The sequence below is a fragment of the Varanus komodoensis genome, unplaced genomic scaffold (genome assembly GCF_004798865.1).
Source record: "Varanus komodoensis strain SLA01 unplaced genomic scaffold, ASM479886v1 scaffold36, whole genome shotgun sequence".
Classification (NCBI taxonomy): domain Eukaryota; kingdom Metazoa; phylum Chordata; class Lepidosauria; order Squamata; family Varanidae; genus Varanus; species Varanus komodoensis.
The window spans coordinates 5,664,041-5,680,634 of NW_025335873.1; the positions used below are offsets into that span (position 1 = coordinate 5,664,041).

The window sequence follows — 16,594 nt, forward strand, 5'->3', positions numbered from 1 at the left end:
GCAAATAAGAACGCCCACCCCCCTTCCGGAGCACAAGCCTGAGGAGCTGTGGGGGTGAGGGGGCTAATAAATCTTGCTGCAAAATACGAAAGCAATTGGGGAATGGCCTGCCAGCGTGTTGATCGCTTTCCCATCCCTGGGAGACACACGTCGCCTCATCCTGAATCTGAATACGGGAGCAAACCAACCGGTTTCTCCTCTGCCTGTGCCCACCGTGCCCCCTTCTCATGATCAGGAGTCACTGCGCTAAGGTTGGACTTACTGTCAAGACGGTGTTTTGGAATTTCATGGACCCCATAGAGGAAGAAACACATCACCTGCCCAATGTTTCCATCTCCCTTCCAAAGGTAACAGGAAGAGGGGAAGGGAAGAGCCCCTTGGAAAATAACGGTGGGGGGGGGGTGAGAAATGTATTTATTTATGTTTTTGAAAGGGTTTCGCCTCACTGAGTTAGGTTTTGAACTGGGGGAAGGAAGAAAATAAAAACAGATCTCTTTGGCTCCTTTGATGCTTTCCAAGACCACAGTGTCAACAAACAATTGTCGATGGATGAAAGACCTGGGTGCGTTTCTTCGGAACCAGAAATTGCCACGGGTGTCAGAGAAGAGAATGATGGGGTGAAGGTTCATGCGTCTGAGAGGCAGGGGGAATGCAACAGGCACACAATATTGTATTGAAACACCCACATTCTGTGACGTGTGTGGGTGAGTGTGCTGGAGTTCACATTTGTTTACCTGCTACTATGCTGAGCCAACAGTAACCGCCTCGCTCATTTCTCTCAAATTTAATTGTACACTCCAGAGCCATGCAGCCCAGCTCCCTTAGGATGGGATTGTCAAGGCTACGATGCATCTTCGGGCTCTTGAGAAATGCATCTCGCACTGTGCATTCCACGAAGCACACTTTGCATGTTTAGAACCAGCTGGCCATTTCCATTTTTCAGGAAAAGAACAGCAAACTTTTCCCTGTTTATTGCAAACAAGCTGCTTGTTGGACAAATAGCAGCTGTGTGGGATGGGGAAGAGATGTTGCCAGATGGGAAATAGGAAGCTATGCTAGCTAGGGGATTCTGGGAGTTGTAGTTCAACACATCTGGTGGGTGCCATGTTGGGGAAGGCTGCTGCATTGTTTTAGCCTTCCTTCCAAAGCTGAAATGGGGGGATGGTGACAGAAGGAGCCCCTCAATAAAAGGAGGGGGATCTTTGTGTTTTCCCACCTAACAGTTTTTTAATGTAAAGAAAAATGCAGAAAAATCTCCCCCCTCTAATATGAAGTTACCCTGCTCCTGTTGCCTCAGTAGCATAACTGTGCACCATTTCGAGCTTTTCTCATCACTGCCTCCTCACAGCTGTTTACACGTTCTGAAGATGGCATTCTGGCCTTCAGTTCCACTTTTCCTTCTAAAGAGTACTTCCAGGAAGTTGGCAGTTTGGCTCAGTTCAACTCGCTTTAGCTAGGCTCGGCTCGGCTCAGTTTGGTTTGGTCAGGAGCAGGGGAATGGGATCTTATTTGCAAAAACAGAGGGAGATGCTCTTGTCTCTTTCGGGATGTGCTTAGCTTTTATGCCACAGTGCCACCAAGAGCTTAAGTAGCGGGAAAACAGGGCTCAGAGTTCATTTCTGTGATGAAAGCCATTGTAGACACAGCAAATTAACAGCCTCATGTAGAGATGCGCTTAACTCTCATCTCAATTTGTGGCACACGTAGGCCCAAATGGAAGCACGTAGGCGTGTATCTTGTGGTGGCTGGGAAGGAATGGGAGAAGGGAGAAGACAGATCTCAGGAACAGTGCAATGGCTTAGATGGATGTACTTCGTGCAGTTTTGAAACTGGGGTGGGTGGTGCTGAAACTTAGAGGAACGGGCCGCCCACAGGAGACCCATCCATGGGAAAGGTTTCCTTTCGCTTTAAGACCACCTAGATATTTTGTGACATTCCCTGCTGTTATTTCGGCACGTTTCTACCATGCCAACTTGAAATGCAAGTTTTAATATGCACCACCCGCCCTGAAACCTGTACTGTATGAAGGTGTGAAAATTAGCAAATTGGGTCAGTTTGGTGAGGATTTGGTCCGAACTAATGATGTCAAGCTTTCTGCCTGAGTAAAATGAATGTGATTTCTTAGAGTAATTTCACCACTAAGGGTTGCAAAGGATTTCTGTCCTTCCTTCCTCCCCTGCCACAAAATGGGGATCTCCCTTGCCCTAAGTGGCCCCTGTACTTCAGCCTTGGTGTTGTTTCTCATCAGAGCAGTTGATGCTCCTGGATGACTCTGGAAGTGGCTGCCCTTCCAGATTTAAAATAGGTGTTATTGCTGCCATTGCCCATATTTACTTCACTTTCATTTCTTTTCTTTTCATTGGGCACACCTAGGCCTTTACGACAAATGTTCCTACACGACCCTTGACCGAGGATGGGTCCTGGGGATTAACAACGTCAGTGACCAGGGGAACAGAGATCCACGCTATTTTTTTTCCTTGAAGACGGACCGTGCCCGGAAGGTTACCACAATCACAGACCACCGCAGCTACCTCCCGAATCAGTGGGTTCACCTAGCAATCACTTACGACGGACACCTGATGAAGCTCTATGTGAATGGTGCCCAGATGGCAGCCAGCAGGGAGCAGGTGGGGAGCCTCTTCAGCCCTTTGACCACAAAATGCAAAGTGCTCATGCTTGGTGGGAACACCCTAAATCAGAATTATCGGGGTTACATAGAACACTTCAGCCTTTGGAGAACAGCCCGGTCTCAGAAGGAGATCTTGTTGGATATGACCCGGGCGACTCATGGAGTAGAAGCTTCTCTACCTCAGCTTGTTTTTCAGGAGACTTTACTGAATGTGAAAAGCACCTGGTCCCCCATGAAAGATAGCCCAAGTCTTCCTCAGATTGAGTTCACCTCCCACCCAAGTTACCTGCTGGACACTAGCCTTGACCCTCCCCCATGTGGGCAAACTGTCTGTGACAACGTGGAGGTCATCACCAGCTACAACAAACTCCCGAGTTTCCAGCACAAGAAGGTCGTCCGCTACCGTGTGGTGAACATCTTTGACGATCACTACCAGAACCCGACCGTCAGCCGCCAGCAGATCGAGTTTCAGCATCAGCAGCTCAACGAGGCCTTTGGCCCTTACAACATCACTTGGGAGCTGGCGGTGCTGGAGCTGAAGAACTCCTCGCTTCGACACCGCCTCATCCTGGCCAACTGCGACATCAACAAGATCGGCGACGAGAACTGTGACCCAGAATGCAACCATACCCTGACCGGGTATGACGGCGGGGACTGCCGGCACGTGCGCCATTCGCCGCAGAACAAGAAGCAGAATGGCGTGTGCAACATGGATTGCAACTATGAGAAGTACAGCTATGATGGCGGGAATTGCTGCAACCCGGAGATCACCGATGTGACCAAGACATGCTTTGATCCTGACTCTCCTCACAGGTAAGCACATGCTTAAATAAATGTAGCTTGCTTGCTTGCTTGCTTGCTTTATATGCCACCTCACCAGCCATAGACACTCTGGGCAGCTTTTGTTGTTGTTAGTTGTGAAGTTAGTTGTTGTGAAGTTGTGTTCGACCCATCGTGACCCATCGTGACTCCTCCAGGCCTTCCTGTCCTCCACCATCCCCCGGAGGCCACCTGAGCTCACACCCTCCTTCCCAGTGACTCCATCCAGCCACCTCATCCTCTGCCGTCCCCTTCTCCTTTTGCTATCGATCGCTCCCACCATCAGGCTCTTCTCCAGGGAGTCCTGCCTTCTCATTAGGTGGCCAAAGTATTTGAGTTTCATCTTCAGTATCTGGCCTTCTAAAGAGCAGTCAGGGTTGATCTCCTCCAGGACTGACCGGTTTGACTGTCTTGCACTCCAAGGGACTCGCAGGAGTCGCAACATACTAAAATCTGCTGGCCTCAGGTTTGGGGATTGCCCTGCTCCTTCCCCCTGCTTGCTCACTTTCCCTCTCCCTCTGCATCCTAGGATGCCCAGGGAGGGGAGCACCCCGTAATTGCCAGGGTGGGGACCTTACCAGTGCTGAACAATGCCTACCCTTCAGGCTAGCCAGTCCACTTTGATTTCAGCTCGAGCTCCAGACGACCCTCCTGGTGGCACAAGCAGTTCAACATTTCTGGCATTTGTGCACACAAATGGCTGTTACACGCCTTGGAACCCTTTCCCAGCGTAGGCTGGGAAATTCATTCACCCCTGTGGGTTGGCGTACTTATGACCAGATGCAGCATGGGAGAGAGGAATGGGCACATGGATGAAGGCATGGAAAACCTAATCCTCAACGGCTGGCTTATCGCATGACCGTGAAATAAAAACGGAGGCTAAGCTGTTAATCTCTGCATATGTGGGTTGGTGTGTTGGATGCACCATCAAAACCCCACATAGAAGCGTGGAGGCCATGACCGTTGGTTCCAGATGAGCTAATTAGCCTTTCTGTTCCCCCTTTCTGTGCCATGGGGCCAGGAAGAGAGCCGTGTTTTGTGGGAAGTCTCCTCTTTGGAGAGGGACACTAATTTAGAGGGGTACTTAATCATGAACATGTGGTGGTCCTATTTTCTACTTAGCTTGGAACTGAATATATTGCACCTGCAATTTGCACCTGCTCTTCCTATGCCTTGGTTAGAGGGAGAATATTACCTCCTCTGGGTGCAGAACAGAATTGTTCTGTAGCATGAGGGAATATAGATTACTATCTTTTTAATGCCTGTTTTATGTTGGCAATAAACTAAATCAGAATGTTAAAGCTTGAGTGGCAAAATTGGCAGGGCTTTACTGCTCAGGAATAATTGTTATAGTGTCTTTCAAAGGGGAGACATTGTACAGAGATGAGAATTCAGCACCGTTGCTGTTTCGCTTTGAAGGCATGGTAGAGGTGGAAGGGGCCAGAAGGCCATCGGGTCCAACCCCCTGCTTAGTTCAGGATGCCCAGTTTAACCATCTCAGGTGACTCTCCAGTTGTATCTTGAGTGCCTCCAGTGTGGGAGAGCCCACCACCTCCCTAGGTCCTGGGTCCCATTGTTGCACTGCTCCAACAGTGAGGTTGTTTTGGCTGGAATGTGACTTCCAGGAGCTTTAGCCCATTTGGCCGTGTCCAACACTCTGGGGTGATTGCGATCTTCTGTTCCTCATTCTGTGCATGTGCTATCACCATCTTCAAACTTTCCTCAAGATCATGCATCCCTGGCTTTTTGTATTCTGAAAACAGTCTTGTTTCCAAATTGCTTCTGATTCATAAAGATACTATTTTCGTGTATTATTTTTAAAAAATCTGAATTTAGTATAGAATGCTATTTGTGTGACATTTGCCACGGCTTTCAGTTAATACATCTCTTCCGTATATTTGTGGATGAATTTTTAAAAACTTTCCCAGAAAAAGAGGTAGGGGCAAGAAAGGGAGAAACAGCCAAGCTCACTGTTGCATCAGGATTATGTTGGGGTGCGGTTTCTTGGTGGGACCAAAGACGCTCTCTTGGGAACATGCTGAGCATGTTCCTGAACATGCAGGAAAGGAATGATGCAGTGTTAAATGAAACAATATCAAGATTAAGGAAGTATGTGAGTCAGCCACCCTGGTTCAGTCCTGTCTTTGAGATTCTTGTGTGAATAAGCGATGTTCGCAGCCTTGGGATTGTCTGGACATTGTCTTGCTTCTCTTCTGGGGCCCAGTCTTGGTTCCCATTTGCAGTCATGGCCAGCTTTGCGCAAATGGAAATCTTTAGCAACCAAGCAGGAGATGTGCAGTAATTTCCTGAAATTTGGGCAGCTCTCCCCAAACGTGCCCCAGAAGTGGGGCTGTTTCCATCTACGGGTGAATTTGCACGGACGGGAAAATTTGCAAGCCAAACTGGAAATTGTGACCCAGATGAGTGTGAGTATTTGTTTGCCCTTCATAGATTGTTTTGGCGGACTCATGCTCATGCTCACACTTGTATGCAAAGCTTTGAACAGAATATGCTTACAAAAGCAAATGTTTCATGCATCACTAATCTCAGGTTGCAGGGTGAGAAAAAAAAAAAACTGTTTAAGGCATCCATTTGCAATGGCTCCTGGACTAGCAAAAACAGTGGCTGGGCTCCGTATGAAAACAGCTCATGCAGCAGCTTATTTCCTGAGCGAGCTCTAGTGATGTGACGCTGTGGCTAATGCGGGGTGTACAGAATGGAAAATCCACCAAGGAGTGGAAAGGTGGAGCAGACTAAACATGCACGGCCAAAAGGAGGGGGGGATGGAAAAGTGGAGGGTTTCCCTATGGATCAGTTCCACTTTGGAATCAGAAACAGGCCATTTGAAAAGTTGGGATTCTGGGCAGAAATTTGGGTGAGGATTATTTTGGAAATATGTGTAAGGATTGCTGGCCTACCTTGCAAGAGCACTGTAAGGTGTATCAGGTAGAATGTTGAAAGTGCAGTACAGAAGCCAGATGATGGCAGTGAGGAAAACCATAGTGAGAACAGTGCTGGAATAATGTGGTGAATCAGAATCGGGGTCAAAGACATGGCAGTGATCTCTGTCCCATGGAGTTTCCACTCTGTGCTGGTGCTAGTGTGCATTTTTCTTGGGTCTGGCTTAAGCCTTCTCAGGTGCAACTTATTTTTAAGCCCAGACTAACATGGGCCTAATGCACTGGGTTATATAAAGGGGAGTAATGGTGTCTGTGTGTGTGTGTGTGAATGGAGAGAGAGGGAGAGGAGAGGGAGAGGTGGTAAGTGCAAGGTCTGGCAAATAAGCGAGCAGGAAAGTCAGTTGTCAAATCTGGCTTCTCTTTGTCTGCTGATATTCTCTGCTTCTTTTATCTTGTGCAACGTTTGTCCTTGTTGCAAAGGGTGTCCGTGCAAACCCTGGCAAAAAGTCAGCTGCTAGGGGAGCATCCATGGTGGAAAGGCTGGCGCGTGGGCCAACGATGACAGTTCTTGGATTTGCTGCTGTCACGTGCTGTCAGCTCCCCTCCAAAGCGGGCCCTCCAACTCTCCCCTCCGTGCCTGCCCTGTTCAGCTCTTGAACATCCCAGGCCGTGGTTTCCTTGATGGAGTCCCTTCGTCTCTTGTTTGCTCTTCCTCCTTTGCTTCTGCCTTCCACTGTTCCTGGCACGAGCTCTTCTCCAGGGAGGGTTTCCTCCTCGTGATGTGCCCACTTTCGGACAACCTCCATTTTGCCATGTTTGCTTCTAGGAAAAGCTCTGGCGTTGCATTCTCAGAGAGGTCTGGGGGTTTGGAGGAGCCTGCCTGAAACTCATCTGTGTGCGTGGAGGGGAAGATATTTCTAGGCCCCTCCTCTTTCCTCAGCAGTGAGCATCTCGTCAGCCGAAGAAGAGCACATAGCAGGCAGGAAAGGGGAGAGAGGTGTGTCACCCAAACTCTTCTGTCTTCTTACCACCCACCCCCCGCTTCGGAGAGGCTAGGGACCAAGGCGTTCATTTGGTGCCAGCTATCCATCCGCAGTAATATCGTGCCGTAAAGTCCTATGGCTAGGCACATCAAGTTTACCGAATTTAACCGGGGGAAGTGGGGAGAATTCCAGTCCTTTCCTCATGCCTTCCCCCTTTGCTTCTCCTCCCTTCCGCCCCGCTCTCCCATCTGTCAAAAGGACCATTGCCTTGGGCGGAGGAAGGATCTTTCCCTTGCCTTCTCGTTTGCTGTCTGCTCCCAAAGAGGAATGGGCAGAGCTGTCAATTCCACTTTCTTCCAGTTGCTCAGTTTTCCAGCTTGAAGTTCCTCGCATCCCATTTTGGTATCGGTTTGCAACTTAAAAAAAAAGCAAGCCAGCAGAAAAATCCGTACGCATTTTTGTGTCGTTCCTCAATAGAGTGTTTTGTTTGTGTGCAGTGCTGCCTAACCTTAGAAATTTTTGCAACCTGTTTTCCCTTATATAAGGTTTTCAGTATTTGTTTTCATTCATATGTGTCTTTTTTGAGAATACTTTCCCTAATACACATTTTGCTTCAGAGGATTGGATCAGGAATTTCCCAGATGTGTGACTACTGAGGAATAATTGCACATATTGATTTGGGAAATTGGCCTGGGTGAGTTTCTATCAGGAGGCGAACCAGGCAGAATTCTGCTTGCTTTCACCTCCAAGTGCCTGAGGCATATTTTAGGGGGAAGAAAAGCATTGCCCTGTTCTTTCAGTCTTCAGAAAGAAGAAGAGAAGAAATATGGCTTCATTCTGATGTCCCAGGGTTTTGTTCGTGTGTCAGTTTGAAAAGTGGAAATTGGATGGATGGATGGATTTATTCAATGATGCTCATGCCTTACTCAATTTTGTGGTGTAGAACACAAATAAAAAAATGTATGCAAAATGCATACAATAGGGGAATTGCACAGAAAAAAAAATATATTAGGGAAATGTGTGCACAGAAAGTGCATATATTGGTAAAGACACTGAGAACACTAAAGGGAGGGATAGAACAACTGTAAAGAAATAAATACTCAAAACATGGACAAAACACACGTGCATTTTCATGGAGGTTTAAAAAAAAATCGCAAACTGATGCAGGAATGGAACAATGCAAATGTAATATGGGAAAAACTGAGCAGAATCAGACATGAGCTATTTCTCAAAGGGGTTGGACTAGATGACCTCTGCAGTCCCTTCCAGCTGTATGACATTGTGTAGCTAAGCCACACTTCCACATTCAGAGGTATGTGTCAGCAGCAACAGCAGCTTGCTGCCTTTCTCTCCTTAGTAGGAACCTTCTGGAAATGCCAGTCTGGCTATGGTGGGAAAAAGATGGGGGGTTAGTTGATGGATCAGGAGTGTGATCCATAAAATCCTTTTTTTATGGCCCTGCACGCTCTTGCGTTCACAATAAGAGTGTGTGTCACGGGTTGCCCTTTGGAGGTGGCGTTGTGTCTCTGGGTGTTTCCTTTTGTGCACCTGTTCCCCCGTCACTTGTTGACCGCCTTTGCCCAAATAGCATCAACCATAATCCAGTTCTGAGCTTCCCGAGAAGAGATTCTAAATGTCTAAAACTTTGAAGAAGATGAGATGAGAGGGAAATGCAAGGAATCATGGGGGGAAAGGGTCATTTGCATAATGGCCATTCTCTGTCAGGCTGTACGAGTAGAAGAAAAGCGGGAGCTTTCAAAACACCCCTCCCTCTTTGCTAGTGCAAGTTTTTTTCCTCCGAATGCATCCACTTGTATTACTCAGTGTCTTTTCCTGGTTGGCCTTCCATTGATCTTTCCCCCCTGTTCGCCTCTGACAGAGAGAGAGAGAGAACTGCAAAAGGCCAGGCTATGGAGGGCATTCCTTATTAAAAATAAGCAGCTTTTCGAGGAAACAGAAGGAGCATCGTTCACTGACAGAACACATCGCTGGCATCTCCAGCTAGGGTTGAGGAGGTCCCATCTGGTTCCCCAGTTCAGGAAGGTTTCACACTAGACAACAGAATTGTTGCGTGAGCTGTGATGCAGCACAAGTGGAGGGGCTGCACACACACTGGGAGCCCCCCCCCCCCCATCCCTGACTTCTAGCCAAGCTCTGAGCTAAGCAAGTGTCTCCATGCCTTTCCACCTTCAGATGAGGGTCAGAGCCAGCCAGTGTCCACTCATGAGACACAGATGTCTGGATCCAGTGGATCCTTGCGGTCACTAGTGGTGTACAGTTCTGCTGAGGAAGGCCCAACTTTAACTCTGGGTCTCTGGGCAGGGATCCTGGAGATCAGCTGGCAATGTAGACAATTTGGTGTCCTCGGGATATTTTGGACTTCAGCACCCATAATTCCTACCTTTGCCCATGCTGCCTGGGACTCACAGTCCAAGATATCTGGAATCCCCTTCATCACCAAGCCTAGTGTATAAAATACAAAGGTAGATGAACCTAAGAGCCAACATGGTGGGAGGTAGAAACGTATCTCCATGCATTTCTAGATTTTGAGGTATATGTCTGTGCTGGGCCCCAAAAAATGGTTGATCACTTCTGGCCCAGGTTTGTAGAACTCCCCATCCAGGTGCCTCTATTTGCAAGCACTGAAGCCTGAGTTTGTGAGTACAATTGATGTTGTGAACCATGAAATCACTGTAGTTTTGGGCTGGGAGGACTGAAATTCAGATAAGTATCAGAAGTAGGGGAAAGACCCCTGTTTCACCTACAGGAAGTCACAGGTTTGAGCCCTGCATCTCCAGGTAGAGCTGGGAGGGACCTCTGCCTGAAACTCTGGACGTTATTCCCCAACAGTGTTGACATTTTTGTTCCTGATAGACCCATAGTCTGATTTAGATGAGGTCAGCCTCTCTGGCCCCTATATCTGTGTCATTTTCTGTCCAAGTGCTTGATGATGCATTTCTTCTTTCTTGGAAACTTATAAAGGGGAACCTGAGTTAAGAGAGAGAGAGGGAGAGAGACAGTGTGGTGTAGTGGTTAAGGGCATGGGACAGGGACTCGGATGACCTGGGTTCTAGTCCCCACCTAGCCATGGAGCCAACTGGGTGATGTTGGGTCAGTCACAGCTTTCAGCCCAACCTACCTCATAAGGCTGTAGTTGGGAGAAGAAAGAGAGCAGGAGGAAGAGAAAGAAGAAAGCCACTTAGAGTTCTTCAAAAGGAAAAAAGGGATATAAATCTAACAAAGAAAATAAAGAAAGAACAGTAGTCCTACTGTTTACGTCAGGGTCTGGGGCTGGGACATGGGTGGCCAGAGATGAGATAACACAACAACTGAGGCACCAGGACCAGGGTGATAGAACTTCAGGAAAGACAGAGTCCAAAAGCAAGGTTGGATGGAAGGGCCAACTCGGAGTCATGGTCCAAGGTCAGGAACCAGAAGAATGCACGGCGGCAGAACAAGGGTGTGCTCAGGAGCAAGCCAAGGGTGAAGAACCAGGAGGACAGGCAGGGGTGGCAGGTCCCTTGGACAGGGCACTAGGATGGGAGACCCAGCATGGCAGGATGCCCAAGGCAGCCAGAACCAGTTGCAGTGAGGGTCAGGCAAGAGGCAGGGGCTGAAGCACGGCCCGCAGGAAGCCCTGAGTCCCTGAGGCGAGGCGGCAAGGCAGGGTACACAGACAGGCAGGGCATTGGTCAGGCGAGAGGCAGGCACAACGGCGAGGCTGGGGTCAGGAGCAGCAAAGCAAGGTGCGGGCACTGCTGCTGCAGGAAGACCATTCAGTGGAGACCATCCTGAAGGGAAGGGCTTGCTCTTGTTCGGTGAGGACGGCCCTGTGAACACAGTGGTGGTGTGTGTGCTGGTGCTGGTGCTGGCCAGAGTCGGACAGTTTCAACTCTCTGTGGGACTGAGGTTTAAGTATATATTTACGGGTCTCCTTCTCTTTCGTTCTACCCAAAGATTTTATGATGTCTCCACCCCTCACATGGCCTTCAAGAGGCCTTGTAGAACTGACCCCCCCCCCCCCCCCAGGAAAGACCTTCGACTGATGTATTAACAGCTTAGGAATCATCACACCTTCAGAGTGAGGCAGTGTATGAGCATTGCAAGAAGTTTCCATCTCGAGGAAAATGCCATGTGTCGTCACTGCCTTTGCGTGTGCAGATGAGGCAGGAGCTCATTTGCAGAGTAATGTTCTTGCCTCACATATCATTTTTCTCTCTCCCCGTTGCTTCCCTGTACTACCATCTCAGGATGTTGAGTTGTCATTGCTCTCTCTTGCTCTTTAACAAAATCTGGAGCTTACTGGGCCCTTCCAAAGAGATGCGTCAAGGAAATGTTCTAATGACAGTTAGAAAGGCTTTGATCTTCTTCCAGGACTGCACTCATGGCTTTGAAATGCGACTTTGGCAGCCCCCAAGTCTTGCTTCCTTGGTTCTCTTTGGCATGGGCCCAGGGGACTGACATTACGTCCTCCATCATGGGACCTAAATAACCTTGAGAAGCCTCCGTGTGGCTCACAGAAGGCAACGGGGAGGTGGGAGGGTGACAACTCATCCTCAGCTATGCTCTGCTGTGCTAGCACAACTCAACTTAGGGAGCTAGATCCTGAGAAGCAGCTGGAACCCCAAAAGCTGGAACCCCAGAAACTGGAACCCAGGATCCATTGGGCAGATCTGTAATTGGGATGCTCCACCACCTGCACCGTGTCCTTGCAGCCTGCATGCTTCTAAGCCCAATTTGAGATCCTGGTTTTAAACTAGAAAGCCTTGCACAGCTTGGAAGCGCAGCTTTGATGGAACACCTCTTCCGCCTGCAGTCTGCCCAAGCATCATGCTTGCCTTCTTCCAAGTCCCTGTTCTGAGGGAGGCACGAAAGGAAGAGAGGACTTCTCTCTGGTGGCCCCACAACCCTGGAATGAGGCCCAGTTAGTGCCAACATGGTCGTCTTTTCGGTGCCATGCTAAGACTGTGCTTTAGGCTGAGGCCTTTAAAAGCAGTAATATCTATGATACCAGATTTATAAGTGGACACTATTTCTCTCACAATGAGAGCTATAAAGCAGATCCAAGATGGTGTGCTTGTCATGAGTAGACCTGTGCTTGTGGACTTCTGGGAAGCATCTGGTTGGTCGCTGTGGGAACAGGGATGCCAGAACAGCTTAGGGATATCAGAGAAATCCACAAAGAACTCAACACACGTGCATACGCACAACGCGCGCACAGACACACATCACCTTAGACCAGCTTTTCCCAATTTGCTCAGATTCCACAAACTTGCAACCCTTTTAAAAAAGTTCCACATTTTTACACAAATTTAGCTATACAAAAACATGACAGAGAGAAAGACATTATTCCAAAATGTGCATTTACCCTACAGGCTAAAGCATGAAAATGTGTGTTTTCTACAGATTTTGGAGGGATTTGTGTGTTTTGGGGAGTGCAAGTTTGTACAAGCGCAAATATATGCAAATAGAGAGGAACTCATTGGTGCAAATGCCAATTTCATAAATGGAACAAAAGACACCAGCAAAGGGTGGATGGAACAGGTTTTACCATATTTCTAGATCCCTAAAATAGGTGAATCTTGGTTCAGATTAAGTGGGATTTTGTTTTGCGTTGCGTTGCATTGTGTTTCATTTCGTTTTGTTTTGTTTCAAACCATCCAGTTCTCCAGGTGGTTTATGAGTAAATAAGAGAGTTTTAAAAATGTGTGAACAGCCTAAAGCATAAAAATACAAAGCAAATTAAGAAGATTCATATAAACTCAACAACAGTTTCCCCCAAGCTCAGCAAAGCAGGAGTACACGTTGTTGTTGCGTTAAATGGAAATGCGAGAGCAAATAATAAAATTAAGTTTCCACCTGGAGCAGAAAAAGGCATCATGTAGGAGCTAGAAGGGTCCACTCACAGGATTTGCTCCTTAGTAGGCCCCTGCCTCACCTCAGGAGAAGGACTCCCAGCCCTTAACATCTGGGCAGGCATTCACAACATCTGGTGAGATGGTCAGTCTGCCAGCCATGTAGGGCATTCAGATTTAAGCCCAGAACCCTGAGTTGAGCCTGGAAATGTATTGGAAGATGAGCATAGAGTCATCACACTGGCCCATCCCTGTCCCATCGGACCAGCCAAAATTTCTAGACTGCTTTTGAAGGCAGCCCTTTACGTTCGTTCTTCATAGCCCACAACATTTAGTTATGAGGTGGCAAAGGTTAATAAAAACAAAACAAAAGCCAAATGCTTAGAAAGGGGCTTCAAAGATGGCAAGGCAACCCCTCTTTTTTTCCTTCAGAATCAGAATAAGAACTTATGTCCCTGTGTCTGCAGAGAGAGCTGTGTGTTTGTCCTGGCTTGGCAAAGACTGAAAGCGGGGAGGAACACATGAGAATTGTGTCAATGGTCAGAGTGCCGCGTCCTTCAGAAGAGAACGGTGGCCACTGGTTGTGAGATAAACATTCCATGGAACGGAAGCAAAGCCCCTGCCAATGATTCCCCGGGGACCTGGCCTCCCTCCGTACTGAAGCCGGGGCGGGTTGGGGACACCCAGTCCAGAGCTATTTTGGAGCTGGTGACTTCAGCAAGAGGCAGGGCAGCGAGGGTGAGCGGGGAATAATGCTATTGTGGAAATGCAAGCCTGTTTTCCATTGGGGAGTCCTCGGGGGATGATAGGAAGCCTTTGGTGTAAAGCCAGTTCCCGTAGCTTCCCTTCTTCTGGGAATGGAATTCTTGCAAAGTATGCAAGGAACCCGGCTCGGTGGAACAGAAGAGCAAGTAGTTCGTGAGAGCACCAAGCCTAGCAGACAAAAAAAACCCCACACTTGACAAGAGTGGGAGCAGGCCAACTCTTTCCTGCCTCTGGAGGATTTCTGCCCCGTTCCTCCTTCCCTCAGAAGATGCCCCATTTGCAACAACACAAAAAGGAACAAGCCTTTGAGGTTTCGTTGGGTTTCCATTGGGAAGCTTGTGGAATCCATCACAACAGGGTGTTCATTATTCATCCGCTTAAAATATTTCTAGGTTGCCCTTTCAGGGAAGAAGCTGAATCATGCCATTCCATGCTGTTGACATGATCCCTGGAGCCAATCGGAATTCACTCAGGGAGCAGGATATCCGTTGGGTTCTAGAGAAGATTTGTGATAACACTTCAGCACCCTTGGAATCAAATGTTCTGCCCTTCTTGAATATGCAACGTTGTGCAGTTGCACAATGACCGTATCCACCAGTGCTCCTAGGGAGACTTCAGTAGCGTGTGGTGGGGAAAAATGGGGAGCGGGGCAGGCACTGTGCTGATGTTCTTGTTCCAAACATTCTCAGCACTGGGTGAGAAGCATCCTGGTGCGATCAAAGTATTTTTGGGCCATTCCCAAGGGATTTCCATATGTGGGTTTGTTATTCCCATGGGTAACTCCATCTCCATGGATGATGCCAGGGTTCAAAGAACACGATAACCTGCTCTCAAAGGCTAAGTGCGGGTTGAGTGTGGGTTACTATCGAATCGTGGATTGTTGTTGAAAGAGGAGACCTGGTGTCCTGCACCAACAACCATAGCTTGTTAAACACCAAGAACCCATGAAGAACCCTTGGTTAAGCACATGGTTTGTGGTTGAGTTGTGAGCCGATGGTTGCTCGTGGTTCACAAAGTCCGGGGAAGGCTGATCGGATTCTTTTGGCTTCTCCTTGGGATGGGAAGGAATAGCCAATATGGTGGAATGGTAATAGAGGTGCCTGTGATCAGGAAGACGCAGGTTCAAATCCATGCTCAGCCATGAAGTAGGCTCAAGCACTACCTGCCGCGTTGTGAATTTCTGGCACAAATGTGGCATGAATTTCTGGGGCAAAGAGTGCGGTAGGATGGAGTAAAATCAGGAAGTGGGCTGAATCGTCATAAATAGCTACAGGGCTCCTGTGCTGCAGTCTTTGAGCATAGGAGACCTTCTAGACTGAGCGATACAGAGTGGAAGCTCACTCTGAGCAGTATCTGGAGTGCAGCTGACTTCTCTCGGGGACGCGTGCATGCTGCTTGGCTCTGAGAACGGCTATCTGATTCCCTCAGTATTTTCCCATGGGGTGTTTGCCTGCGTTGCTAATGAGGCATCACGAGAAGAACGGCAGGTAGATGTCCTGGTGCCCACCAGACCAGTTTTGACACCAGCTCTCCACCCTTCCCCCACAATGCATGTAACATCTCTTCTTTCTTCTCTCTCTCAAAGTAAAATAAAAAATAAAATACGTTCGGGTCTTTGTCTTATTTTTGACAACACTTAAATTTAAACTCTCCCCCCTTTCTGCTACAGAGCCTACTTAGATATTAAACAGCTGAAAAGTCGGCTTGAACTGGATGGCTCTACACACCTCAACATCTTCTTTGCTAACTCCTCAGAAGAAGAACTTGCTGGCATGGCCACCTTTCCATGGGACAAAGAAGCGCTGGTACACTTGGGTAAGTCTTGGAAATAGGGAGCTTCCTTAGGGGCTCACAGACATGGCTAAGAGGGAAAACCGGAGTCATTAATCATCCTGCTTTTTTTCGTCTCCAGTAGCAGCCTCAAACAGCTCAGAGACTTAAAAAAGAGGAGGAAAAAGAAAGACAACAAAGAAAAAAGAAATAAAACAAAGGAACAGAATAATAATAATTCCTGGTTTGCAACCAGGAGAATATCAGGTTATATACCCAAAGCATATTGTGGCATTTCTTTAAAAAAAAAAATCAGGCCAGAAATCTTTCACCTTTTGTGATGAAGCTGCTTCAGAGGGCATCTTCTCCATGCAGATAATCTGCAAAGGATTTCGGGAACGAAATGGGTTCCTGAGGTGGGTTTGGGGAAATACAGCATAATTATTATTATTTTAATAGGCTGAGCAATACTGGGACCACTAGATAACATCTACATCACCTCATATTTCCAAATCCAAGGTTGGAAAAGAGGTCCAAGCTCAAAGCTGGGAATTCGGAACCTCTTCGCCCATTTGTGGCCAGTGCGAGAAGAACCATACCAGCAGTTTCTCCAAAGCAGAACCTCAGAGGGCTCTGGCAGGAGGAGAAAAGACTGACCCCACCCCAGTGTTGAACTTTCTGTCCTTGTAGGGCTCCATCCTGTTCCCCCCCCTTCCTAAACAGCACAGCTAGATGGCCAACACTAGCTGTTTTCCGGAGTGGGAGGAGAGGGAAGGTGAAGTTTGGAGGCTGGCAGGGCATCTCTGTTGGATTGTACCCTAAGATGGGGAGAATGGGCGCCCTCGCGATGACCAGAGGGGTTTATACTTGGAG

The 16,594-nt window shown here is 48.0% G+C and overlaps 1 protein-coding gene across 2 annotated transcripts in view; it reads left to right on the plus strand.

The window, feature by feature from the left end:
• The first annotated feature begins 462 nt into the window (after positions 1–462).
• The window catches only part of PAPPA (pappalysin 1), a 140,218-nt gene continuing 124,086 nt past the window's right edge, over positions 463–16,594 (plus strand). For both annotated transcript variants that reach the window (XM_044440146.1, XM_044440147.1), the window contains exons 1-2: positions 463–3,442; positions 15,621–15,766. In XM_044440146.1, the coding sequence (XP_044296081.1) occupies positions 2,580–3,442; positions 15,621–15,766 (1,009 nt within the window). In that variant the 5' untranslated portion in view covers positions 463–2,579. The remainder of the gene's footprint in view (positions 3,443–15,620; positions 15,767–16,594) is intronic.